General features: G+C 41.8%; 2 protein-coding genes across 5 annotated transcripts; both read left to right on the forward strand.

Annotated features, from left to right (window-relative positions):
* Positions 1-6,016, forward strand: mlf2 (myeloid leukemia factor 2). Its single transcript, XM_053495367.1, has 8 exons — positions 1-841; positions 1,737-1,851; positions 2,067-2,108; positions 2,361-2,414; positions 2,585-2,710; positions 3,741-3,900; positions 4,226-4,409; positions 5,043-6,016. The coding sequence occupies exons 1-8, from the start codon at positions 798-800 to the stop codon at positions 5,044-5,046; spliced, it is 729 nt and encodes a 242-aa protein (XP_053351342.1). The 5' UTR covers positions 1-797; the 3' UTR covers positions 5,047-6,016.
* A 7,152-nt stretch (positions 6,017-13,168) lies between these two features.
* On the forward strand, positions 13,169-26,877 carry atn1 (atrophin 1). 4 transcript variants are annotated; one of them, XM_053495317.1, is made up of 10 exons: positions 13,169-13,390; positions 17,205-17,292; positions 17,567-17,668; positions 18,082-18,192; positions 18,341-20,856; positions 21,094-21,322; positions 22,707-24,000; positions 26,144-26,272; positions 26,509-26,644; positions 26,752-26,877. In XM_053495317.1, the coding sequence occupies exons 2-10, from the start codon at positions 17,266-17,268 to the stop codon at positions 26,783-26,785; spliced, it is 4,578 nt and encodes a 1,525-aa protein (XP_053351292.1). In that variant the 5' UTR covers positions 13,169-13,390; positions 17,205-17,265; the 3' UTR covers positions 26,786-26,877. The 4 variants fall into 4 exon arrangements, with proteins under 4 accessions (XP_053351292.1, XP_053351293.1, XP_053351294.1 ...); XM_053495318.1 differs by having other exon boundaries at positions 18,085-18,192; XM_053495319.1 differs by lacking the exon at positions 17,205-17,292.
* The last annotated feature ends 507 nt before the right edge of the window (positions 26,878-27,384 follow it).

Raw genomic sequence — 27,384 nt, forward strand, 5'->3', positions numbered from 1 at the left:
CGGTATTCATTTAGGTCCAGGAGTTTAACGCCGTTTAAACGCAGGACTTTTATTTTCTCCGTGACGCGTGTCTTGGAGTCTCCTGCTTCCTCGTGTGTTTAACGTTTAGCTGCAGGCTGGGGCCTGGTTTTTGGAGCATATTTGCATTTCTGCTTGTTTTTATCATCGTTTGCGGGAAAGAGCTGGACCTGAGAACTCTTTGGCGTCTCCTCCACACCTCGCGGCGTCTGTTTTTTCTCTCTTGTTAGCTAATCGAGCTAGTAATAGCTTTAGCTGGGTTCATGTTTTGGGCTTCCTTTGTCGCACTGACGTTTGTTCTTCTTTCAGGTTCACTCGTTTAACGAAAAAAAAAAAAAAAAACCACCCAGACCTTTCATTCAATTAGCTCGTTTTATCATAGCTTTGTCCTGATTTAGCTTGTTGCTAGTTGCACGTTTAAATCGGTTGTTGTTGTTTGGGTGTCCTTTTTTCCCCCCTCTCCCTCCCGTGCGATTGTTTGCGCTAATGCGAATATGCTAACTAGCTAGCTCGGGCTGTTTTGTTTATTGTGTTGAATGACAACAGTCGTAAATGTTCTCCCACACCGCGGCGTTGTTGTCGCACTTCCGGGTTGTATATTTCGTTCTGCCAATTTCCGAAATCAATTTTTGAATTAAAAGTGGGAGGAAAAGAGAGAAAGCAGCCCCCGTCCATTAGTAATCGCGTCGCCCTGACCTGCAGTTGTTTTGCTCCGCCTGCGTCACGCGAATTCGAATTTATTTTGCTACGAATTTACGCGAATTCCGACTGCACACGAGATGTTCCGCTTTCTGGACGATGTCGATGACAATCCGTACATCATGTGAGTGACTTTTCGAATCTCTTTATTATTTATTCGTTAAAAAAAAAAAATTCTTTCACTTTATCTCACAAGTTGAAATTTTCTTAAAAAAAATGGACGAATTTGTTTGTAGATTTACGTAAATTTATGTGTAAGGATGCTGATTATGTCAACTTAATATATATACATATATATTTTTGAATGGAGTGCGTACGAATTTGTTTTTCGTCATCATTAGGATGAATTTTTTATCAAACAAATAAATTTGCGAATTGTTTTCAGGAGCGTTTACACAGGACACGTTGTTTGGCGTTAAAAATACAGTTTGTTCAGAACAGCGAACATCGTTCGAATCATACCGAGTTTGTTGTGTGACGCACAAGGAAATTGATAAAGTTTGTGTTGCATAAATGTTTGGTTTGGCTGGCGACAATATTGACACAGAATTTTACAACAAAGTTGGGAAAGTGTAGCTGATAACCAGTAAACCAGTTAACTGAACTCAACTTTCAGGAAAAGGAATTATAAGCTAATATTGTATACATTTAGCTCTGTTTTTGTTAGCTTGGATGGTGAGTTAAGGTAAAATATTTACATGAAGTTGAATTGGCCAGAAATTTAAAAATAATGATGGCTTTAAAGTTAAGTCGAAATTAAAAGAAAAATGATGTTGATGTAAAGTCCTAGCTTGTTCAAAACTTCAATTCCAGGTTTCTATATCTTGCTTTATATCTTTACTACGGTATAATTTTTATTGGCTTATTAGAAATTCTATCATCTATTTTTAAAACCGTTAATCAAAAAAGATGGAGTCTAACTTTAAGATACTCCATATGGCCTCATCTTATTTTGAATTCTTATCGTAACATTGTTCTGAGTGTTGATTGATTGATTTTATTATTTTTCCCCCTTTCAGGGACCCATTCGCAGCACATCGTCGCCAGATGAGGAGCGTGTTTGGGTCGTTCGGGTTCGAACCGTTTCCCCTGACTCCCCAGATCCAGTCGGCCCGAACTCCCATGCAAGTACAGGTAAACACACCTGTCTCCAAATCCTGGAAACGCTTTTCCTGAGAGTTAGCATCAAGATTGTACACCCCGACTGATGTAATCATGTGATGACGGATGCTAAATGAGGGACAAAACAAAAATGAAACATTGCATTATAAATACTAAAGATTGTTTTTTTTGTATTTGTGTGTATATGTCCAGAATTATCTGTTTATTAATGTCCATGTTTTTTGTAGCCTCAGACTGGTGCTTTGGCTCCCTTCGGTATGATGGGAATGGTAAGAGAACAGTATTCCACTTTTTTGTCCTTTTTGCCACTTAAATGCTCTGCGTCAACGTCAGGATTGTTTGTGTGATTTGGAACCTTAATGATGACGAAGCCTGATTGTGATTTTGCACAACTTGGATTTCAGCTTCTGTGTTTTTTTCAGTACAGATAAACATGTACGTTGATGCCATTAAACATGATACAAATTTGGCTAATGACAAATGTGTATGTAGAATTATAATGTTCTTGGTGTGTGCTGCAGGGAGGAGGATTCATGGATATGTTCGGAATGATGAACAGCATGATGGAGAACATGGTAAGTGACATCACACATACGGTACACACCAGTTGTGTGTGCATTTGCATATTGGAAATGCCTCCATACTTGAGTCTGTTTGTGTGTAAGCGTGAGCATTTTTGTGTGTTTTATGAATTTATGTTTGAATGGTTTTTGTTAATGCATGCATGTGTCTGTGTCTTCTACAGGATAGGTTCTCCGGTTCTCCATCATGTCAGTCGTTCTCCTCCTCCACAGTCATCTCGTATAGCAGTGACTCCGGAGCCCCGAAAGTGTACCAGCAAACCAGAGAAATCAGAACAGCACCTGGAGGGGTGAGACACGCATGCACACACACACACACACACACACACACACACACACACAAAAGGGACATTATGAGGACACAAGCTTTAGTTGGTCCCTTAGTTTGAGATACCACACACGTGCACGTTTAAAAGTGGCTTTGAGCAATTACAATGTCACTTAGAAGGGTCTCTCCTACCCTCATTCTTGTGATTTAAAACATTTTGGCGACACTTAACTGTTTTACTAAAGCGTTTCGGAATAATTAGAACATCACTTGGAGGGGTCTTTCGCACACACACAGACCCACACAATGTGCTTTATGGGAACTCTGTTATCATGATCCTACACAAACACACTCCTACAACCTTTAGAAATTAAAACGCCACTTGGAGGGGTTTGTGTTTCGACCCACCCATCGGCGTGTGTGTGTACAAACACCCTTTTGTAATTACTTTGATGCACAAGCGAACACTGTCACATACCTGCTTTATGGGGACTCACATTATGCACGTATATTACAATTGGTTTATGGAATCTCTCAATTCATACTTACACATTCTTATAATCATGACAGTGTAAGAACACAACAGTTTTCCATGGACTTTCCATACTACTCTACACACATGCTGTTCAAGCAGCAGCTTTGAGAAATTAGAACATCACCTAGAGGTATCTTGGTCTCTCTCTCTCTCTTGCTTTCTTTCTCTTTTGCCTCTACCCACTCCACTGCCCACGATGTGCGCTTGGGTGCACACATACTTTTATAATTATGATGACGCACCAGCACATACTGTCACATTCCTATTATTTTAAACAGGGTTCATATATTAGACTGTGATGACGCAGTGTGCCAATTTAATAAATCTTTCACACATTCCGGAATTAATGACATTATGAGGACACAAACCTGTTCTATGTAAATTCCATGATATTACACACACATGCTCTAACAACAATGTCTCTGAGAAGTTAGAACATCACTTGGAGGACACACACACACACACTACTTTTCATACCTTTCTTTTGTAATGGTTTTCTTTATTTGTGCGTGGGTAGATCAGAGAGACGCGTCAATCGTTGCGTGACAGTGAGAGCGGAATGGAGCGGATGTCCATTGGCCACCATATCGGAGATCGAGCTCACGTGATGGAACGCTCCAGAAACGCACACACTGGGGATCACGAGCACCGACAAGACTTTATCAACCTTGAAGAAAGTGAGTGCGACACCGGTTTTCCCGTGCCTTTCTGACTCTAATGTGTATCAGCTAAAACCGGCTGAAACGTCGTGTAATTTATGCTAATCTTGTAGATTAAAAAATACGTTTGTATGTATGGTCGTAGAATTTCATTTGAGATCCAGCTTGTTCTTTGTATAACGTCTGCCAATTTCTGACTCTGTTTCAAGTTTAAATAATTTAATTAAGTTATTAAATTTAAATTAAAGTTTCTTGTTGACTATTTTAACAATGTTACTCCCCCCCCCCCCCCCCCCCCATTATCTGTGTATCTTGTCTCTGTCTTTCTTGATTTTTGCCTCAGGTGAAGCTGAAGCTTTTGATGAAGAATTCAGGAGGGGGGTGGGGCGCTACATGAGTCCTAATGCCCGTGGCCTGGATTATGGACGGAGCCGAAGGACAGCGGCAGGACAACTGGCCTTACCTGCTCCACCGAACTCCAACCCCTCATCCTCTCCTCGACCCCCCCACCGCCCCCGCTATGACTGGTAAATTATTAGCTGAGCCAAATTTCTAAATAACCTACTTTAGTAATTTTATCACAGCCTATTGAACTGCTAGTTTATTTATTCACTTTAATCCAATGGCCCGCCCTTTTTGCATAACGTAAAAACACCTAGCTATCTTCAGTAACTCTGAATTCTTAGTTTTGACTGGTCAAAAAATGTTATAAATTTTTTTTAGCAGCAGCTCAGATGTTGCTTGTTCTAATACATATTGACGACGCACGCAAGAACGTCTTTTAACATGGAACAGAACTTTATCAGTCACAAAGGTTTTAAAAAACGGACCTCTTTCAAGGAGTCCCCAGTTTTAGCTCACTGGTGTCTAAATAATGTGAGAACTTTTAGCGTAGTCACAGTGACTCCACTTTGTATAGTGCTGCATCACATCTAGCAAGGTTATAGGTAGCAGCTTTAGTGCCAATGTATCGCTGGTCACTGATTTTTTTTTTTTTTTTTTGCAATTTATCCTTTAACCGACAGAGAGAAAATTGTAGGTGAATACCAAACTAACTAGTACCAACCTTAGTTTACCTTGCTTGTTTAATTGCTATTGAGTGTATTGTAATACTGTTTCGCTGAGGTTAATTGCAATTGTGTGTGTGTGTGTACATGCAGGTGAAGAAACCAAGCAGATGAGCCTCATGATCTACCTGATGATGTGAAGAAGATTGTTTAGGAAACCATGGTCCTCTGTGTGTGTGTGTGTGTGTGTGTGTGTGTGTGTGTGTGTGTGTGTGTAAACACTGCAGGACTGACACTGTACAGTATAAATAGCTGGGTCCAAAAATCCGAGTGCACTCCTCTCTGCTATATAGGCCACATCACAAAAGTCTCACCTATGGACGTGTACACCCTAATGACTACATGGGTCATGGGGCATTATGGGGTACAATTCCCGGACTCTGTCCTGTTGTAGGGCATTGTGGGAACTCCTGTGTGTGCGTGTGCTCTTGATATGCTTTGACAAAATAGTGGACTCCAAAGATAGTTAAAAAAAAAAAAAAAAAAAAGTTGTGATTTAGGACATGCCGTGAGTGTTATTAGTAGTATTGAAATTGCATTCATGTTTGCTTGGTAGTGCACTCTGAAATTTTGGACGCTATGTACATGCATGCACACACACACACTTCAACATTCAAAGTCCATTCCTATGCTTCCAACTCTTAAATATTAAAAATGTGTAATTTATATACTGCTACACACCAGGCATGTGCCGATATTAAACATTTCATATAACCAGAATAGGTCTGAAGTTCTGTTGTAGTTAACGTTAAAAAGAATTGATTCATCTCACGCCTGTTCTAAAATGGACCCACAGTTCACATGCTCCGAAATAAGGACTATTATACGCCAGCTGTCCTCGTGCAGCACTGCGACCGAGACGTGCAGAACGAGCCTCACCTTCTGACTGGATTTTATGTCAGCAGTGTTGAATACCGCGGCATGTTGCACCCTTAGTCATCGGCACATGCCTACTACACACACACTGTACAGTTCATTAATGTCTGTGTTGTTGACGCTATGCTAATCTGTGATTTGAGCTGTACACTGTTGACTAGTTACACTTATTAATAAATAAATTAAAGTTGTGTTTGGCCCATGTCTTGTTATTAACTGTACAGTGTGTGTGTATATTAAGTGCATATATACCCATCACTTTATTTGGAACACCATATTAATGCTGTGTGAGACCTCTTAGTTCTACAAATTGAGGTTTTGCCATTGGTGTGTCTTATTATTATTATTATTACTGGATTTTTGTTTGTTGTTGCATACGCTGGAAATCTCTACGGATTTTTAAACCAGTTTGAGACTATTTTGTGACGTTATCCTGCTTGAAAGAGTCATGGGTAAATCGTGGCCATAAATGGATGTGCATTTTGCAGCCACGATACAGGAAAAGTTTGGGCATTCCGCACACACTTGATTTGTATTGAGGGATGTGCCGGGAGAACATTCCCCACACTGTTGCACCATCTTAACCATCTTAACATTTGACCCAATCAGGCTGTGTCCGTTGATTCATGCTGTTGACTGCATGAACCATGAACATGCGGTCCTCAGAATCCTGTTCTTGGCTGACTTTAGATGGTTTGCTTTTGTAGCCCATCCACTTTAAGTCTTGACGTGTTGCATGTTCTGAGGTGGTTTTCTTTCCAAAAGAGTGTTTATATGAGTTAGTTTAGTCTGCCAGTCAACTTGAAGCATTCCTAAAGTTTTGAGACTATTTTGCGTTAAAACATGTTACATCTGAATGTTGACTTCAAAATTTGCATGATTTCGTACATTGCGCTGCTGCCTTGCGATCGACTAATTGTATGAATAAGCATGTGTCCAGGTGTTCCTAATAATGTGTATGGTAAGTGTATATATATAAGACATTAAAAATGACTTTGCTAGCTAATACATGTCAACCGTATGTTCGCCAATCCCTAAACACGCTCATTTCTAATTTAATAGGAAATAGTAACCCTAAGTGCTAGTTGTTGCAATTTTGGAAAAAAACACACCCATATTTACCAAGATAATAGTTTTTTTTATACATGGTTCATCTGGAACAGTGCTTATGGACATGCTGCTTGCAAAAGGTTTGTTATTAAAACGCATTTGAGTTTAATTACCTGGATGTTGTTTGTTGGCATCTGTTCCACATTAGTTTCTGAAGTGTGTTCTGGGTCATGACCTTTGCTGATCCTATGACCCCACCAACCATGATCTTAAGAACCCTTTCACAAGTTCTTATAATGAATCATGAGAAAATATAAGGTCCTCGGAAAACAGCTCCATCCTGGCCACTTAAAAAAAATGAACGTAATGCATGGAAATTGGTTAAAGAGCGTTATTCTCAAATCAACTTAGGATGCATATTTAGTGTAAGAACTCTTTGTACATAATGAAATATATACAGCGAATTCATTTATTCTATATTTTGTTATGGCTATGCTAGCTACCAATTTTTCAGTCCAGTTAACGTTCTGGTTCGTCTTCATGCCATCCGGTAGTTAAGGTACTCACTACCCTAGAGGTATATCTGTCATTTTTGTGGCAGTTACTAACGGGGTTGGCTTGGCTTGCCAGCTTGATACCTGCTTGTATCTGAGATACAGTGGCAACCTGGCAGTGTCAGGGCTCGAACTGGTGGACCTCCTGATCAGTAGTCCAACACCTTAACCACCGAGCCCCCTAGTTAGCTATCTAACCTAGCTATATGTTACATGATTAAATACAAACATTTTTTGGTAAAGAAAGTAAAAACAAAATATGAATATACAGTACACCACCAGGGCAAGACGACCTCTGCCAGGACTATAAGACTTCCTATATCTTTGATTACAGCACACAATATGGTGGTCTAAATAATTCCACTTGTTTGCATTTTGTGTCCTGGAATATGTCTGTGTCCATAGATGTAATAACCTGGTCAATCAGGACATTCAGATAGTCAGCTTTCTTCATTTTATTGCCACATAATGTTGCTAAGCCTAGACCTGAGCAACTAAGGAACCCCAGATCATAACAGTGTCTCCAGAAGCTTGTACAGCTGGCACTATGCATGAAGGGTGCATCGCTTCATGTGCATTTCTACCATGAGGCTAATGGTTCAGCATCTATCCATACTCTTCTTCTTCTTCGTCTTTCAGCTATTCCCTTTCAGGGCCGCCACAGCGAATCATCTGCCTCCATCTAACCCTATCCTTTGCATCCTCTTTTCTTGCACCAACTAACTTCATGTCCTCCCTCACTGCATCCACAAATCTCCTCTTTGGTTTTCTTCTAGACCTCCTGCCTGGCAGTTCCAACCTCAGCATCCTTCTACCAATGTGCTCACAGTCTCTCCTCTGAACATGTCTAAACCACCTCAATCTGGCAACACTTATTTTATCTCCAAAACATCTAACATGGGTTGTCCCTCTGATGGACTTATTCTTGGTCCTATCCATCTTTGTCACTCCCAAAGAGAATCTCATCATCCTTACCTATGCTACGTCCAGCTCTGCCTCCTGTCTTTTTATCAGTCCCACTTTCTCTACGCCATAGAGCATAGCTGATCTTACCACTGTTTTGTACACTTTTCCTTTCATTTTTGCTGATACTCTTTTATCATACAACACATCTGACACTTTTCTCCACCCCTTCCAATCTGCCTGCCATTTTACCTCCATTCCACACTCTCCTTGCTCTGGACCATTAACCCTAAGTCCTGCACCTTCTTTACCTCTGCTCCCTGCTTTACCGTTCCACTTGGGTCCTTCTTATTCACAAACGTCTTCTTTTTTGGGGGGGATTTTTTCCCGCTTCCTCCACCTTTTCTTGCTCTCGTTACAAAGCACAATGTCATCTGCAAACATCATAGTCCATGGAGACTCCAGTCTAACCTCATCTGACATCCCCTCAATCACCAGAGCAAACAAGAAGGGGCTCAAAACCAATGTTTGATGCAGATCCACCTCCACCTGGAACTCTTCTGTCACACCTACAGCACATCTGTCCTACAGCTCTCATACATGCCCCTCACCACGCTAACATACTTTTCTGCCACTCCAGACTTCCTCATACAATACCACAGCTTCTCTCTCGGCACCGCGTCATATGCTTTCTCCAAATCTACAAAGACACAATCTTACTCTATAAATCTTGTTAAACCGACTAGTCAGAAACTCCACTGCCACCCCTCCTATGCACTTCTATATCTCCACAAATATGTCATCTGGACCAACTGCCTTTTCACTCTTCATCCTCTTAAATGCCCTCCTCACCTTACTCTTACTTTTTTCCTACTTTCTGCTCCAGAACAGTCACCTTGTCTACTCTTCGTTCTCTTTTATTTTTCCCATGTAAAGTACCTCTTCCACGTTCCCATCAGTCTCCTGGCACGTGTCAGTACATTTCCATCCCTCTCTATAATCACTCTAAGTGGCTGCACATCATTCCCATCTCTATCTCTTTGCCTCGCCAACCTGATATATACAGATATACCTCTGCCTCCTTACTGTCTAACCTAGCATATAAGTCCTCATATGCTCTTTGTTTGGCCTTTGCCACCTCTACCTTTACTTTCACACTGCATCCCCTTACTCCTGTCTACTTTCCGTATCCCACTTCTTCTAAGCTAACCCCTTTCTCTGTATTTACTTCTGGACTTTCTCGTTCTGCCACCAAGTTTCCTTGTCTACTTTTCCCATTTACTGATGTACCAAGTTTCCTCCTAAATGTCTCCCTGATCACCTCACTGTAGTTGTCCAGTCAACTGTCAGCACCTCCTGACCACCCAGTCTTAACTCCCTGAAAAGATTATTCTTCCTTTTTTAACTTCCACCCTTTGTCCTCTGCTCTGCCTTTGTCCTCTTCACCTTCCTCACCGCCAGGGCAATTTTACACACCACCATTCTGTGTTGTCTGGCTACATTTGCCCCTACCAATACTTTGCAGTCACTGATCTCTTTCAGATTACAACGTCGGCACATGTAGTCGATGTAGTCCACCTGACTGCTTCTGCTGCCTCTCTTATATGTCACCCTATGTTTCTTCTGGAAGAAAGTATTTGGCTGCCATTTCCAGCCTCTTTGCAAAGTCCACCACCATCTGTGCTTCTGCGTTCCTGGCCTGAAGACCAAACCTGCCCATTACAGTCTCATCACCTCTGTTCCCTTCCCAAACATGTCCATTAAAATTCAATCACCAATCACCATTCTTTCACCCCTGGGGATGCACCCTCTGCATCTCCAGAATATCTCCTTATGTTCTAACTCACATCCTATCTGTGGGCCATAACCACTAACAATATTGCACATCACACCTTCAATTTCCAGCTTCACACTTATCACCCAATCTGAGACTCTTTTCACTTTCAAAACATTGCTTACAAACTTCTTTTTCAGGATAACTCCTACTCCATTTTTTCCCTATCCACACCTTCTAGCCTGGCTTCTACTACAGCTTTTAATAATGTGTTGGACAGTTTTTATTTCAATGTCATGTTTTTTTTTGCTTGATGCCTTGCAATATTTTGACCCTTATTTTGGTCAGACAGTGTACGTTTCTCAATATGAGGAACACTAAATTAACCCAAATTCTTAAGTTCGATGGTTGGACATAACTTTGTTCCTGTATTTGGGAGAATCACTGTAACAACATAGTAATGGGACATACTGTAGCTACATGAGAAACATTAGAAATTAAGTCACTGATTCAGCTTGTGTAGGTGTTGTAAGATGTAACTGGAGAAAAAAAGAAAAGAAGCTAAAGATAACTAGCTAGGTAAAGTTCAGTTTTTGCCTTACAAAGGCTACACTTGTCGGACTGACGATAGCCATTGTCTTTATGTATAGGTCATGTTGCTGCATTTCTTTTTTTTATGTCCACGCATGGAAGTCCCCATAAAACCAGGTTTGGGCTGATTTTAGCTTTGAATGCCTGTAACCATAGTGACAACTGCAGTATGAATGTTTTATCAAGGCATTCTTTTATTATTGTACTTAATTCAGAGGGTGAAACTGTAGCCATTTTAAATGTATGTTAAATATATTTTAGCGTAATAATATTTTGCATTTTGTAGAACATACATGGACAGCCAGAAGGACCAAATGTCCTTACTGGTGTAGGTATGTGGGGAGAAATATGTGCATCGTTGAAGCTGACACATCCACATGCATACACATGACAAATACCAGTAGATGGAGCACAAGCAGAAATAGGAAAAGAAGAAGAAAATAGACACACACACACACACACAAACACACACACGAAAAAAAAAAAAAACTGCCTGGTTGCTATGGTTACAGCACAATGGAAGACGGGACATAAAAGAAATGTAGAAGAAGGGAGAAACTGAGGGACAGAAGAAAAAATTGAGACAGATGAAAAAGAAGAGTGCTAGTGTGTTAGATTAAATTTGCTATATTGGTTATACTGTTGTGAAAGTCTTAGACTGTTCCACATTTCTGTTTTAGATGTTGTACATAACTGTTCACCCTGACTGGTCGACTGCATTCGGTAAATGAATGCCTGCGGACACTTTTTTGTTCAATCCCATCATGCACTGTGAAACACAGAGGGAGGGGCTTCCTAGTGGCTTATCTGCACAGGTGTTGTTTTATAAGAAATTATGATTCGCATTTATTGAAGGTTGTGGTTGTAGACACTTTGTAAAAGTAAGATTCCCACCATGTAAGAGTCTTCAGGACAGAAGACTTTGCACTTCCTGGTTTCTCAGTAACATGGCAGCTATGTGTTTTTTTATTTATTTATTTTTATTTTTGTTGTATTAACTTTTATAGACTTTCAGTACCTGCTTTATTGTGGTGGATCTGACTTCAGATGTAACACCAGTGTACATTTACCATTTACATTTAGCTGCACGCGAAGCCACAACCTTTAGCCGAATGCAACAGCTACTGTACACCTAAAGACTACTGTTAAGAGCTATGATAACGTTGATATAATTATATAATAATAAAAAATTGCAAGAAATGCAGTGCCATGAAAATTATTTTTTTTGCATATTTGTCACACTTAAATGATTGAGATTATTTTTTATGTTACACAAAGTTAACATTAAATGCAAATTGCAGTTTTAAATGATGATTTAATTTCTTAGTGGAAAAAGTTATCAAAACCTACCTCTCTATGTGTGAAAAAGTAATTGCCCCCTATTGCTAGACTTTTGTGCAAATATTCCGTGTATTGATAGAACAAAAGTTGGAAACTTTGAAAACTTTTTGGAAGGGGTGCATCCCATTACATCTGGTGTAAAAATCTAACACAAAGAACAACATACCAACAGTCATACATGGTGGTTGTAGTGTGATGGTCTTGGGCAGCTTTGCAGCTTCATGACCTGGACGACTTTACATAATTGATGGATACATGAATTCTCCGCCCTACCAGAAAATCATGAAGGAGAATGTCCGGCCATCAATTTGTGACCTCAAGCTCAAGCACACTATGCAGCAGGACACTGACCAGGAATCCTTAAACAGGCAATTCAAGCTGGAAAACCTTCCACTGTGGCTGAATTAAAACAATTCTGCAAAGAAGAGTTCGCCAAAAGTGATTTGAAAGCGTCATCACAAATGCTTAATTCCAGTTGTTGCCTACTAAGGTACTACAAACAGGTATTAGGTTTAGGTTAGGATTTTGAAGTGTTTCTGTACCCATTCATTCTGTAGAGCATTTAGGAGGTCAGACACTGATAGTCGACTGATGTTTCAGTTTGTCCTAAAGGTGCTTGATGGGGTTGAGGTCAGGGCTCTGTGTTAGGGCCAGTCAAGTTCTTCCACACCGAACTCATCAAACCACGTCCTTATAGTCCTAATTAACAGGTTTGGCCAAATACTTTTGTCCATAAAGTGTAGCTATCAGTATGGTTTATTAACCTCTCTCTCTTTCACACATTTCTTTCTGGTCTTCCTTCGTCATACACCTTAAGAATATGCAAATACGCAAATGAGATGCAAATCATCGAGCTGTCACACGTTATATACCCCCCACCCCCCACCCCACCCCACCCCAGCACAGCGTGCGTGTCTCGCGTTCCCTCAGCCGTGGAATTTTTGTTTTATATATAGCTCGTGCCCGTTGCACGAGGGGAAAAAAAAGGGAAAAGAAGAAGAAAAAGAAGAAGAAGAAACACGAACAGAGGGAGAGGGAGAGGGAGGGGGAGAAATCAGGGAAGAAAAGGGGGTGGGGAAGAGGAGGAAGGCGCACGCACGCGCGCGCATCAGATTGTGTGTGTGTGTGTGTGTACAGTCATTCCTGCTGAAGAAGAATAGAAAAGAAAGAGAAAAGCAAGCAGAAGAAATAAAGACAGATGCATGATTTGGCGGAGCGCTTGTGATGGGGAGCTCGTGCGTGCACGCGCCGCATGCGTGTGCCCGCGCGTGCGTGCGGTAGGAGGAGAGAAAGACGCGGAGCAAGAAAAGGAGAGGAGGAAGGAGGGATCCGGCATCGCAGCGCCAGCCTAGGTAAAGGAAAAGAGCGGAGAAAATGGATGGAGCACTCATCCTCGTCCTCCTGTTCTCCTTCTGCTCTTTGTGTGTGTGTGTGTGTGTGTGCGCGCGCGCGCCTGGTGGCAGTATGTGTGTGTGTGTGTGTACCCTGTGTTTCCACCAGCAGAAGAATGTCTGTGCGTATATGTGTGTGTGTGTGTGTGTTCGCCATGCTTCTGCTCCGTGGAGAAAAGATGGCAAAAAGGGGGTTCGTGCTGCACGCGCACACACACGCGCGCATGTGCGCTGCGTTATTGTGTGAGATCCAGAGGTGGCCTGCGTGCAGCGGCGGCGCGCGCGACCAGTCCAGCTTCACTGCAGAGCTGCAGAGTGCATACAAAAGAACGCGCGCGCGCGCTCACGTGTGTGCGTGCGTGCGCGCGCGCGTGTCTCACAGACAGACCTGTGTGTATATATGCGTGTGTGTATGTGTGACAGCCCCATCTTTTCATAGGCTTGTTTCGTTTCTGTGTGTGTTTGCATGTAACATAGAGGCCTGTCACCTGTGTGTGTGTGTGTGTGTGTGTGCATAGACTGATTTATATTATTCATATTTGTCTATATGTATATATGCATATGTGTGTAGACCTATGTTTCTTATACTTGCGTGTTTGTATGCATAGACTGATCTATATTGTTCATACTTGCCTATGTGTGTGTGTGTGTGGTATAAACTGTATTGTTTTTGTTTATGGGTTGGTGTGTGTGTGTGTTTGCATGTTTCATACAGGCCTTCCACCTTTGTGTGTGTGTGTGTGTGTTTGTGTGCATAGTCTATTCATACTTTTCTATATGTATAGATGCATGCACATGCATATGTGTGTGTGTGTGTGTTTGTGTGTGGGTTTTTATAGACCGTCTCTTAAACGTATCTATATCTGTGTATAGTATAAACTGTTATTTTTGTTTCTGGGACTATTTTGTGTGTGTGTGCGTGTGTGTGTGTGCATAGACTGATCTTTATTATGCATACTTGTCTACACACACACACACACACACACACACACACACACACACACACACACACATGCATATATACTGTATATGTGGACTAAGATGTTTTTTTTTTTACTTGTCTATATGTGTGTGTTTGTGTGTGTATGCCTCTATATTTTTCATACTTGTCTATATGTATATATGCATGTGTGTGTGTGTGTGTGTGTGGACCGAGTGACCTACGTTTCTTGTACTTCTTTATATGTGTGTCTGATGGAATAATAGAAGCTGTATTGTATTTGTTTAAGGATTGGTTTGTGTAGTTTGTGCGTGGTTGTGTTTATGCATATGAGCTTTTCATCATGTTAGTCCAGTGGTTTGGATGTGTGCGTGTGTGTGCTCGGGCAATTGTCAAAACCGGAAATATGAAAACTTGCCAGAAAGGAATTATATTAAATGAGTTGCACATGCTGCAGTGAGTGAATATTTGACCTTAAACATATTGGGACATAGCGTTTTATTTGGACACGCTGCATGTCCATGTCTGCAGCCAAGTCTTCCTGGCAGAAGTTTTGTGCTAAAATATCCTGGTACTTAACCAAATTCTCGATGTCATCAATCTTCACAAGAGGCCCTGAACCACCAGCCACAAAAACAGCTCTAAAGCCTCATTGATCCACCACCATATTTTTACTGGGTTTTGAGCTCTGTCTGTTTCTTTCGAGGTTCACTTTCCTTTTGCCTAAAATGTAGAGAGTGTTCACGGTTTTCATACGATCTGACCACAGTGCAGGATTTCGACGGTATGCGGGTCATCTTTAGAGGTGTCAATTATCTTGTCATTTGTCCTGTTATTTACCTCTTTTTGTAACCAATAGAGGAGAAATACTGTAGTTTGAGATAAAATTAAATTTCGATCGGTAAAGAGGTGCCAATAAATTTGGTATTGACTGTAGGGGTCTGTGTGTGTGGATATACTGTGAATCTAAGCGAGTCCTTAAACACCCTGCTGTTCATTCCAAACTGCTGGCTTGTGAATGAGTGTGTGTGTGTGTGCTTGTCAGTGGTGGGGTGTTAAGATTTAATTATCACGTGGGCTGTGCTCTATATATAGTCTCATACTCCATAAATAAACACTGTATGTGTGCTTATGAATGAAACATCTCAATATATCCTTCCCTTACCATCTTTTTTCTGCATGTCATTTTTTTCACCCACTAAATGTGTGGTTTTAAAGGCAGGTCTCGTCTTTTTCGGGTTTCTTGAAACCCTACCGACTCTTATCGCCTGTGACACAAGAGTGTGAATTGCAAGTTTGATTCGGATCGGTTAGACGTGTTGATTAATTTATTTTAGAACAACACCTCAGACAGTAGTTCCTGTCGCAAGGCAAGTCACATGGTGATAATAGTAATGGGCTTATTTGAATATTCTACCATTTCTATAGTAACAACTTGTACAGTGGTACTTCAGCATGCAAATTTTATCTGTTCCGTAGGCGAAGACATGTACGTAAATTAAGTAAATATAAAATAAATAGACATTAAACCTCACTTAATTTATTTTATGATTGGCACTGGGTGCTTTCAAAAAAACGAAACTGAAAGTGGCTGCCTTTTCTTCTTGCTACTGTCCTTGATGACATTCTAAATCTTGCACAAAATGTAAAAACCCACCATATAAACTCACTTGGCTTTGCTTTTCACCAATGCAAACAAGTTTTGAATTCGGTTCGCTCATATGCTAAAAATAATTTGTATGCAGACGCAAATTTCTCGCTAAATTTTATTTCTTGAGGCGAAAGTTCGTATGCCAGGGGATCTCTGTACAACCTGTTGTGCTGTGTGATTTCTCGATAACATGACAAGCTGACCTTTTTTCTTGAGTAACCGTGGGAAGTTGTGTTATAAAAGGAGTAAACCACTGTAAGATGATTTTCATAGGTAAATATTCATACCACATACCCTAATGATTTTCCTAATACTATATACATATACAAAATGGCATCCGCTTAACCAACAGGAAGCCAGAATAGTTCAATATAGAAATTCATGCCAGTGGCCAGTATAACCATTTCCATAATGCTAGAGGAAAGGGGAGGTGAAACAGGCCAGAGATACACCATCGACACTGGAGCAATTGCTCCCCCTCCCCACTCCCTCACCGGTCTGTGTTCACATTACTATTTTTTCCCGTACTTGGGTACTCATTCACTCACTCATCATCTATACCGCTTTATCCTGTATTCAGGGTCGCAGGGCGCCTGACGCCTATCCCAGGAGGCTTAGGACAAGAGGCGGGGTACACCCTAGACAGAGTGCCAATCCATCGCAGCCGTATTTGTGTACACTTGTGTAATTTTAGCCTCCGAACCAGACTTTAGAGTCAAGTGTTCTCGGAAACCATCCCGGTCCCTAATGTGAAAACACTAATCCATTAATGTGGATCTTCTTAAAAATAGAACAACATAACTGTTCAGGATCTCCATTCAATCTGGCTTTACCGAACCTAAGGGGAGCAAATTTGTTCCAACATGGGAATGTCCCTGTGCATAAAGCAAGCTTCATGAACGCATGTCCTGACCTCACATCTGTGACAATAAGAAGTACCTAACCATTGGTGTGATGGTTAGGTGTCCAAAAATTGTCGGACATACAGTATGATTGTATATGAAAGCATTATATGGAACAATCACAGTTGTTGCTATTGGTGATATATCAGCCCATTCACTACTTACATGCTGCAGAGCGAAAGCTGGTTAGCCAAAACAGAAACTGACAAAAGAAGAAACAAAGGAGCTTTGTCGTTTAAAGTGTTTAACACTCTCAGTTCTTGTGTGTTTGTGTTTTTACAGTATTTAATCCGTTGAATGCTGTGTATTGTGCGTTAATCGCCTGATAAAAAGAAATGGAGTGATGAAAACCAGAACTCACAAAGAGCCGGTGAGTTCAGAGAAAATAATGCTGTATTCAGGAACGTTGCTTTCACTATGTGTGTATGAAATTTCTGCATAAACTTCTCCGTCGTCAGCTTACTAATTGCAATTGCCTGTCTATCTATTTATCGATCTATGTGAATATAGCATGATTTTCCGTCGATCATCCCTTCCATCCATCCATCCATTCATTTAATCATCCACCCACCCACTTTCCTACTTGTTTATTCTTTTTTTGTTTGGAAAAACACCCTTAATCCTCTGTTCCTTCTTCTTCTCAGATGCCTGTACGTAGTGGGCGAAGGCGGGGTGGTAGCGAGGAGCGGAGGGGAAGGCGTCCACATCCTAGCCCATCTCGAGCAGAACGAAATGAACGACAAACAGTAAAATACTGTCTATACAAGTTTTCATCGCTCTTTTGTTTCCCTGCTTTATTTCATCCCACAGCAACCTCTTCATTTGGCAATTTCTCTAACTCCTTTATTTAGTGAATCAAATACAGTGAAATAATTATGGAAGTCATGGAACTAATCATGATGAAATATTATCCTAAGCATCTTTCAAACCTATTAGACATCATAATCTGTGAGGCCTTCGTCTCACCATGTACCGTATATCATAGTTTCTTGCTTTGTCATCTTTTGTTCTCATCTCTTATGTCATATTTCTTTTCTTTTTCCTTCATTGTACCGTTTATCTATTCCTGTGCAGCCTTATTAATTTTTCATAAATATCAGATGAGAAAGTGTAGTAGTGAAGAACTGTTTCACTGTAAATTATTATTTGACATGTTTAGCAGAGAGCTGTGGGAGAAGAGCTTGGTTGTTTTAGACGACCACAAGGACAGGATTCATCTGAAAGTGATGGAGAGCGGACTATTCCTCCCCCCAAGAGGCAGAAGGTCCAGGTACCAGGCGTAGATTTTGTTTATTTGGAATGCAGAAATGACAATTAATGAGGATAATGCAATAACAGCAGCTGAGGACCAAACAATAAACACACATTATATTTGTCTTTCTATCTAAATATGTTTTTTTTTTTTTTTTTACTGCAAGGACTCTTCATCCAGTGCCCCGACATCAACACATTCAACCGGGACGACAACTTCAGCACCGCATCCAACTTCGTGCAACACCCGGGAAAGTGACAACGAAGATGGGCAGTCACAAGGCAGCCGTAGCTCAGCTGGAGGAAGCTTAGCTAATAGCAGCAGTAGTATTAGCAGTGGACGGGATATCGATCAGGACAATCGATCCTCTTCACCGAGCCTCTCTGGCTCCCCATTGGCCAGTTTGGACTCTGAATCAGACTCACCAGATTCACCAAAGCAAGCCGGGAAGGTGAAAGAAGGAGCGATACCTAAACCGGGAGGAGCAGGAAGGGGGACTGATAGTGTTAGTGGAGAATGTCGGGACACTGAGGGGGGGATGGAGGCTGATTTATCAGTACTGAAATCGCCATCATCACTTTGTCCTTTAAGTGAAAGCGGAAATGCAAGAAAATCCTACTTTGCAGTTGACCCTAAAATAACGCCCAAGATGGAGTTTTCTAGTGTTGTGAGTGATGAGGCATTACATGGCTGTGGCCGCAGCAATACCAACCCCAAAACGCCTTCTCAATGTGGAGGAAAGATTGTAGTTGGTGGAGCAGAGTATCCCCATGGAAATCCAAATGTTAGTCATGCCCCCTCCTCTTCTCTCCCCCCTCCACCTGCTCTGAAGCCTCTAGAGGCAGGCCAAAGTGCTCCTGGTGATGTTAAAATGGAAAAAGTTGAGAAATGTGACAAGGCTCCACCCTCTCTTCTTCCACAGACAACCTCCTTACCACAGCAGGCCCCTCCCCCTCGCCACACTCTTCACTACAGCCCTACTACATGGTCAGGCAGTGCTGTTTCCACTTGCCCTGGAAACTGGGGTTACACACGTTACCCAGGTGTCCACCATGCACCTGTGCAACAGCAACAACTGCCCTCTGTCTACAACCCCCCCTCCTCCACTCGTCACTCATCCCATCCACCCTACCTCCCCCACACACACCCACCCCACCCACACAGGGAGTACTTGCCCAGGTACGGCAGTCCAGCTGAGCGGGACAGGGCTGCAAGGGACATTGCAATTAAAGATGCCACTGGTGGATCTGCTGCACATAACAGTGCGAATCTGGGAAATGACTTTGCGACTCCAGTTTCTGGACAAAACCGAGAATTTGGAGCACCAGGCCGGGAAGGACCACCAGGGGGTCGGGAATTTCGAACAGGATTTCGGGATCGGGATGGACTAAGAGAATTCTCTTTGCAGAATCAGAACCAGCAACACATAGCACAGAGCCGGGACTTTGGATCTGGTGGGCCGAGTGGAGCAGGAGGTGCAGGTGGGTGTCACCCAAGAGATAAGGAGGGAAGATGGGGCGAGTTTGCAGGTCAGATAAGGGAAGTAGTTGGTAACAGCAATCCAACTAATATTAACCAAGTAAATGTTAGCACTTCAAGCTCCACTGTATCATCTAGTTCTCCACAAAACAGTTTATCCACCCAAAATAAAGACTTTCAATCTGCGGTGGAGCAGGTGGGGCAAGGTCATCAAGGACATCAAGTCCCTGCTACTGGGTCAGATCCTCCCCCCACTGCGCATTTCCTAAGGGAATACCCTCCACCAGAGTCCAAGGAGTACCCTCCAGCAGGGACTCAACCTTCATCTGCCCCTCATCCTGGTACATCCAGAGAATTCCCAAGTCCCACCAGACTTGCTTCAAATATGGGTCGAGATTTTACTGGAGGGCCTGCTGTTCCCCATCCACACTATCTGGTCCAGCCTGGCCTGACTGTCCAATCTAGAGAGAGAGAAAGAGAGAAGGAAAGGGAAAGGGAAAGAGAGAGCAGTGCTCCATCTTCCATTTATCACAATCGTAATCACCCACCATCTCTTTCTCCCTCCTCATCTTCTTCCACACATGGACACCAACCTTCTGCCTCATATCCCCCAGCTTCCCACAGTCAACAGCCTCTTCCAGCATCCACACTTCCATCTAGTCAGACTCGTCCGGGGCAGTACCCCTCATCCAATCAAAGTCCACCCAGTACTCTCTCTCCACTTCCTAGTCCATCAACAAACCAAATGGGAGGATTTCCACCATTTTCATCAACTTCGGCACCTTCTGCATCGGGTGCGGTCACTTCTTGTCTCTCTGGTTCCCGACCTGCTTCTTATCATGGCACTTTAAACAGTCACACCCCGTTTGCTAGTGCTTTCCATGGCAATAGTAACCATAGTAACACTGCAGGTGCCAGCAATCCAAATAGCAACAATAGCGGTAACAGTCACATGCACTTGCATTCGCCTACACCCTCCAAAATCCAACCACATCTCTGCAACCCTGTTGCTCCCCCCAGTAACGCTCCCACCAGCACAGATAGTCAATCTGAATCAACATCTTGTTCTTTGCCACCACCTGTCATAAAAGAAGAGCCAATAGAAGAACGAGAGGAAACTGAGACTCCACCTTCTGTGCTCAGGAGCCCCTCGCCTGAGCCAAAGGCTATCGATATTCCAATTCACGCCAGCCAATCTGCTCGGTAAGACAGATATTTGTCTCTGTATTTTTCCATAAGACTCAGTAACTTAATCAGCAATGTGCTAAATGGATGGGTTAATACTATTAGACATCATTTGAAAGCCTTTCTCTCTGATAGACAGTGGGAAGATGTCATTGTGATAGCTACAGTAATTTACAGATACTTGTATAAAGCTCTTTGTGGTATCATTACATTAATAATGATGAGTGATAGGTTAGTGAAAATCTGTTTTATTAGGTTCCACAGGGTTCTAGATCGTGGCAGTGGGAATTCTTGTGCTCGCACTGATGTCCTCTTCATCCCTCTTGACGGATCTAAACTCTGGAAAAAGAGAAATGAAGCAATTGAAAGAGCAAGGCGAGAGGTGGAACAGAGAGCTCGGGACCTGAGAGAGAAGGAGAGAGAGCGAGAGAGGGAAAGAGAGCGTGAGCGAGAAAGAGAAAGAGACCTGGAAAGGCATTTACAGGTGAGGTCCAGAAAATATTGGAGTCTGGGATCAGCTGAAGGAACAAACACTTGAATTATTCATTGGTGAAAATATGTGATATGTTTTTTTTGGTAGACCTTGTTACTGTAAACGTTCTGCAAACTTTGCAGCACAAGAGGAGAACATGGAGCAACAGAAACTGAGTAACATTCAATTACCTGCCTAGGGCATGTTGCACTCCTTCTTGCTAGCTGTATCATTTTCCTTAGTATCACATGACTATCAGTCCCAAACAATAACTGTATGAATATAGCGATCGAGTAAACATGACCATACTACTTATCACTATCTAACTACTATAACTTTAGTCTGCATTCATGCATTCCTAAAGAACAACCACGTTATCCTGATCAGTGTGGTAGTGGTTTCTGGAGTCTGTTATGGGAACCCTGGGCATGAAGTGCATGAAGCATCCTGCTTGGAATGGCAGTCGATTGCCAGGCAATGTAGAGTCACCAATCTACATATCAGCTTGTTTTTAGGTGATGGGAGGAAACGAGAGAGCCTGGAGGAAAACCACATGTGCATAGGGAGAACATAAAAAAACTGGAGCAAAGCAACAATGTCTTCCCTTATTATTACATGAAAAGCCACCAACGTGTGGTAGCTACCTGCCTGAAACTACAGGTACATAGTTTGCCTCTGTTTTAAGTAGGGATGCACCGAAAGTTCGGCCGCCGAAAATTTTCGGCCGAAATAGCATTATCGGTTTCGGCCGAAACGTAAGAAAGCGCCGAAAATAAAAGCCGAAATTGTTGCCACGCCTCTCCCATCCTCCCGTCTCGTTCGCGCTGTCATTACGCATCAAACACGGAGTATGTCGGCGGTTTGGAAGCACTTCAAAGTTTCAGATGAGGACAGCAAAGTTGCAATATGCAACATTTTTTTAATACAAACAAAAAGAAAATATTTTAAACATGTTTTTTAATGAAGCCATTTTCGGTTTCGGTATCGGTTTTCGGCCAAGTGCATCCAAAAATTTCGGTTTCGTTTTCGGCCCAGAATTTTCATTTCGGTGCATCCCTAGTTTTAAGCAACCTGGATGGAAAGTGTGAAGTAGATGTTTAAAATTCAGACTTTTTAAAAATTTAGCCACATTTAAGGAACCAAAAGCAACTAATACAAAACGCTAATATGCATCGAACAAATGTACAATTCTATTTACACGTGAATTGTGTCCTCCATATCTTCTTTCCTCAATCAATATTTATGAATCAAGCCAATTCAATTTTAGCTAAATGCATATACAAATGTAGGAGTTGGTGTAGAAGGTGTTACTTGGACTTGGACCAAGGGTAAGTGTAAAGGGACAGATTGTTCTTGTATTTAAAGACATTTTTACTCTTTGTCTATCTCTCAACAGAAGGAGAGTAACCCTGGAGTAGCTCCCCGTCAGGGCTCTTCCCTCTTCTTTTCTCCTTCCTCCTCTCTCCTCCTAGACCCTTCGTCCTCATCCTCCTCACCCTGTGTAAACCCCTCCCACCACCCTGCCCACCACCCCACCCATGCAATCCACCCATCTCATGCCCACACTCTTCACCCTTCCCTCTCTCATTCTATTCCTCACTCCCTTCTTCTACCATCTGTTGGAGGTCTTGGTCCATATCTTGGGCCCGATACACCAGCATTGAGGACACTAAGCGAATATGCCCGTCCCCATGCAATGTCACCACTTGGCGCGACCAATCGTGCTCCACCCCATTTTCACCCCCACCCCCATCCTCATTCTCATCCTCACATCCACCCCTCCCTCTTCCTGCCCCAATTCCAAAACCCCGCTCTCGCTCATCCACATCAGCTTCCTGCTGATGCAGCCACTGCTGCTGCCATCCTTGGGTTTCTTTATGGAACTGGCTTGGAAGGAGGCCATGCCCACCCTGGGGCAGGGCCAGTGGCAGGGCCTGGCCCTGGGGGGATGGCAGGGCTAGGGGCCGGTCTTGGAGGGATGGGATTTCCACACTCTGTGACTGCTCACAGGGAACGAGTGAAGTCGGGGTTTGACTTTAAAACTGAATTTGACTCACATACACACTCTCATTCACACTCCTTACTGCTAGGAGGTGGAGCTACAGGTGGCGCTCCGACCAGTGATGTTGCCCTTTATGGGACCCCTCCACCTCCAGCTCCACCCCCTCAAGCCCTTCCTACAGTTGCGAGAAATCCAAGCTCTGTTCCTCAGCCTTTATCAACCCCGCCTACTTCTTCTTTGTTACCACCTTCCCTACCTAGTCATGCGCCCCCCACTGTAAACCCTGTAGGTTCTGCCCCTCCCCCTCCTCCTCCTGCACCTCCACCACCTCCTCCTGCACCCACAGGTTCCTCTCTCCATCACCCTTCCTCTCACTCCTCCCACCCAACCCAGCCCCCAGCCTCTGAAGGTTACTCCGCCCCGAGCCGGACTCCACCTAGTACCGAGAGAGCAAGGAGTGTGGAAAGAGAGAGGGAAAAAGAGAGAGAGAGAGCACTGCCAGGTGGAGACAGGGAAAGGGGAGCCCCAGTAACCCCAGCCGGAGGTGGAACTTCAGGAGGAGGTGGGGCATCAGGAGGAGGTGGAGCAGGAGAGTCTTTGGGGCGACTGCAAATGTTAAACGTGACTCCACATCATCACCAGCACTCACATATTCATTCTCATCTGCATCTACACCAGCAAGATACAGGTAACCATTACACATCACACACTTCAGTGTTTTTTTTGACATACAATTAATTTAAAATATATGACATTAGTAGGCTACAAATGTAATAATTGATTGTGTAGTAGTTTGCTTCTTTTAAGTAAAAAAAACAAAGCTCACACATAAACATTAAAGCTAGAAAAATATAACCTACCTAGCAATATTGTTGCTGTAGCGTTATTAATATCAAGACTGAAGCATTATTGATATAACCTAGCTAGCATTACTATTTCTGTAGCATTACTGGTAAATCCTAGCTAGAATTATTGCTGCTTTAGTGTTACTGGTATATCTTAGCTAGCATTACTGTTGATCTAGTGTTACTGATTTAATCTAGCTAGCATTAATACTGCTGTAGTGTTACTGGTATAACCTAGCTATCATTACTATTGCTGTAGTGTTACTGGTTTATCCCAGCTAGCATAAATGTTGCTGTAGTGTAACTGGTAGATTTTAGCGTTAGTGATTTAACCTAGCTAGTATTCAGACTACTGTAGCGTTACTGGTAAACCCTAGCTATCATTAGTTTTGCTGCAGCATTACTAATATAATTTAGCTAGCATTACTGTTGCTGTAGAGTTACTGATATTACCTAGTTAGCTATAATACTGCTGTAGCGATACTGATTTAACCTAGCTAGGATTAATATTACTATAGCATTACTAATAAAGTGAAACCTTGGATTCCGAGCATAATTTGTTCTGGAAATGTGCTTGTATATGAAAACACTCATATATCAAAGCAAATTTTCCCCACAAGAAATAATGGAAACTTTGTCGATTTGTTCCAACTCAAAATTATTTATATAAAAATAATTAATACAAAAAATAAAGTAAAAATAAAAAAATTTACTTGCACTTTACCTTTGAAAAAAATTGTGGCTGTAGTGCTTGAGACCAGAGAGTGGAGAGGAGGAGGGGAGTGTGAGGGGGCTGCTGTGTGGGACGACATTTACACACACACCCGCGTGCGCGCACACAGGCACACACACACATGGACACACCAGTTTACCAGAGAGAGTTTTTATAGAGTCACTCACTCGACCAAGCGGGCTTGCTCACTTAGCATCAAAACAAGGAGCACATGTGTGCTACATGATACTCAATGATCCTTGGTACTCGTAAATCAAGACTCGCTCGTTTTTCAAGACAAAATTTATAACAATTTTTCTTCTCTTGCGGAACGCTCGCCAACCGGGTTATTCGCAATCCGAGGTTCAACTGTTGCTGTAGTGTTACTGATCTAACCCTGTTTGCATTATTAAAGCTATAACGTTACTGGTATAGACTAGTTAGCATTACTATTACTATAGCATTACTAATATAACTTAACTAACATTACGGTTGCTATACACACATTACTGATTTAACCTAGTTAGCATTAATACGGCTGTAACATTACTGGACTAACCTAACTAGTGTTACCTCTTACTATAGCATTGCTTTTAAAACTTGGCTAGCATTGTTGTTGCTGTAGCATTACTGATCTAACCCAGTTAGCATTATTAATGCTATAACTAGTTAGCATTACTATTGCTGTTGCATTACTAATATAACTTTATAGCATTATTGTGGATGTAGTGTTACTGATCTAACCCAGTTAGCATTACCACTGTACTGCTATAATCTTACTAGTATAAACTAGTTATTAATATAGCATTGCCAATATAACCTAGCTAGCATTACTGTTGTATTTGCAACCTAAGTTAATTATTCAGTGGTACTAATGGGTAGAATTTAACAGTCTTAATCATGGACAAAACCAAGACCCATATTTATTTCACATAAATTATTGTAAAAATAAAAGACTTGCATCCAGCAACAGTGTTAGTTGGCAGGCTCGCAGTTAATGTTTGCCTTAAGCATGAAAAACAAGAAAGTATGAAGGATTAAAAAAAAAAAAAATAAAATATATATATATATATATATATATATATATATATATATATATATATATTAAATGTATGCATAATCTAAGTAAAATGAGCTGTAAATGATATTTTTTAAATACTGTAAAAATCTTTAAACTAATATATAAAATTATTATGAAATCCATCAGTTTAATATTTAAATGTATTACATAGGAAAGGTTTTTCTAATTATTTTTTCCTATATATCTTTTACAGCACCTAGCAGCGTGCACCCGCTCATTGATCCGTTAGCGACGGCAGCTCCGTTACCACGGCTACCGTATCCAGGATCCATCATCACACACCCTCTTTCAGAGAGCGACGTACTGCGACAGCAACTCTTCGGTAACACACAGCGCTAACACATACCTCTAACATGCTTTTTAGATACTGAGCTTAGAAGTTAGGAGGCATTAGAAATATTCAACCATAGTAAGTGTGTGTGTGTGTGTGTGTGTGTGGGTGTTAAGGTCAGAATGTATTCACATATTAGTGTGTAAATAGCCTGTTTTAAAGCTGACCTATTTGCAAATGTGCGTGTATGTGTATGTGCGCGTGCGTGTGTGTGTGTGTGTGTGTAGGCGCTCCGTTCCGTGATTTACCCCCCCACTCCTCCATGCATCATCAGAACACAGAGCTTCAGATCCAGAGACTTGCACTGGAGCAGCAGTGGATCCATCACCACCATCACTCTCTCACACAGGAAGAGTATTACAGGTATACAGACACTGACACACACACACACACTCACATGGACACACATACGCTCCAACAGATCTAAGTACACCATTAATACTGGCCTATTTTTGATCTTCATATTGCAGCCACCTGAAGAAGGAAAGCGACAAAACGCTGTGAGCGCAGAGCCGAGCGACGGAGAAACACGGGAAAGTGCAAATAAACAAACGAAGGACATCACAAGAGTGATCATAAACTCTCGACACACAGCACTAACACATCTACACAACAAGAGTCCGATTGTCTGAGTGCGCACTACTGACGCATCATTTGTTAAACATTAATGTTAGAATCGTATTACTACAACATGACCGTGCAACGTGTTCAGATTGGCTGAGGATGACTAAACATAATAACACACTACAGCACACACTACAGCTGGTTTTTGATTGGTTTCCAGGTGAGCATCATGTCATATAACCTTTATCGTAGGTGATTTTAGACTTCCTTTAATGGCTTCAACTCTACAAAGGTGTGTATACATTGGATACCATGGGCAGTATTCAAAATTTTAACTTAGATCAAAGAGATTTTGTGAAGAAAGTTAATTACAGGACAATGATTATTAAAAAAAAAAAACATTGTGCAAATTTTGAGTCAAATAAAAACCTAATATTCAGTTTTATATCCTATGTTAGTATAAATATCTAGCTAATAACCAGTAAATAATAATAATAAGATTAATTAATACGATTATCAATAATTTTTTCTATTTGTAA

Source organism: Clarias gariepinus, chromosome 4, assembly GCF_024256425.1.
Source record: "Clarias gariepinus isolate MV-2021 ecotype Netherlands chromosome 4, CGAR_prim_01v2, whole genome shotgun sequence".
Lineage (NCBI taxonomy): Eukaryota > Metazoa > Chordata > Actinopteri > Siluriformes > Clariidae > Clarias > Clarias gariepinus.

Bases quoted from the DNA above. Each gene is read 5' to 3' on its own strand.
- mlf2 (XM_053495367.1), top strand. From the start codon at position 798: ATGTTCCGCTTTCTGGACGATGTCGATGACAATCCGTACATCAT. The intron at 1,852-2,066 runs GTAAACACACCT...TGTTTTTTGTAG, and splicing joins GAACTCCCATGCAAGTACAG to CCTCAGACTGGTGCTTTGGC. The intron at 2,109-2,360 runs GTAAGAGAACAG...TGTGTGCTGCAG, and splicing joins CCTTCGGTATGATGGGAATG to GGAGGAGGATTCATGGATAT.
- atn1 (XM_053495317.1), top strand. From the start codon at position 17,266: ATGAAAACCAGAACTCACAAAGAGCCG. The intron at 17,669-18,081 runs GTAAAATACTGT...TGACATGTTTAG, and splicing joins AACGAAATGAACGACAAACA to CAGAGAGCTGTGGGAGAAGA. The intron at 20,857-21,093 runs GTAAGACAGATA...CTGTTTTATTAG, and splicing joins CACGCCAGCCAATCTGCTCG to GTTCCACAGGGTTCTAGATC.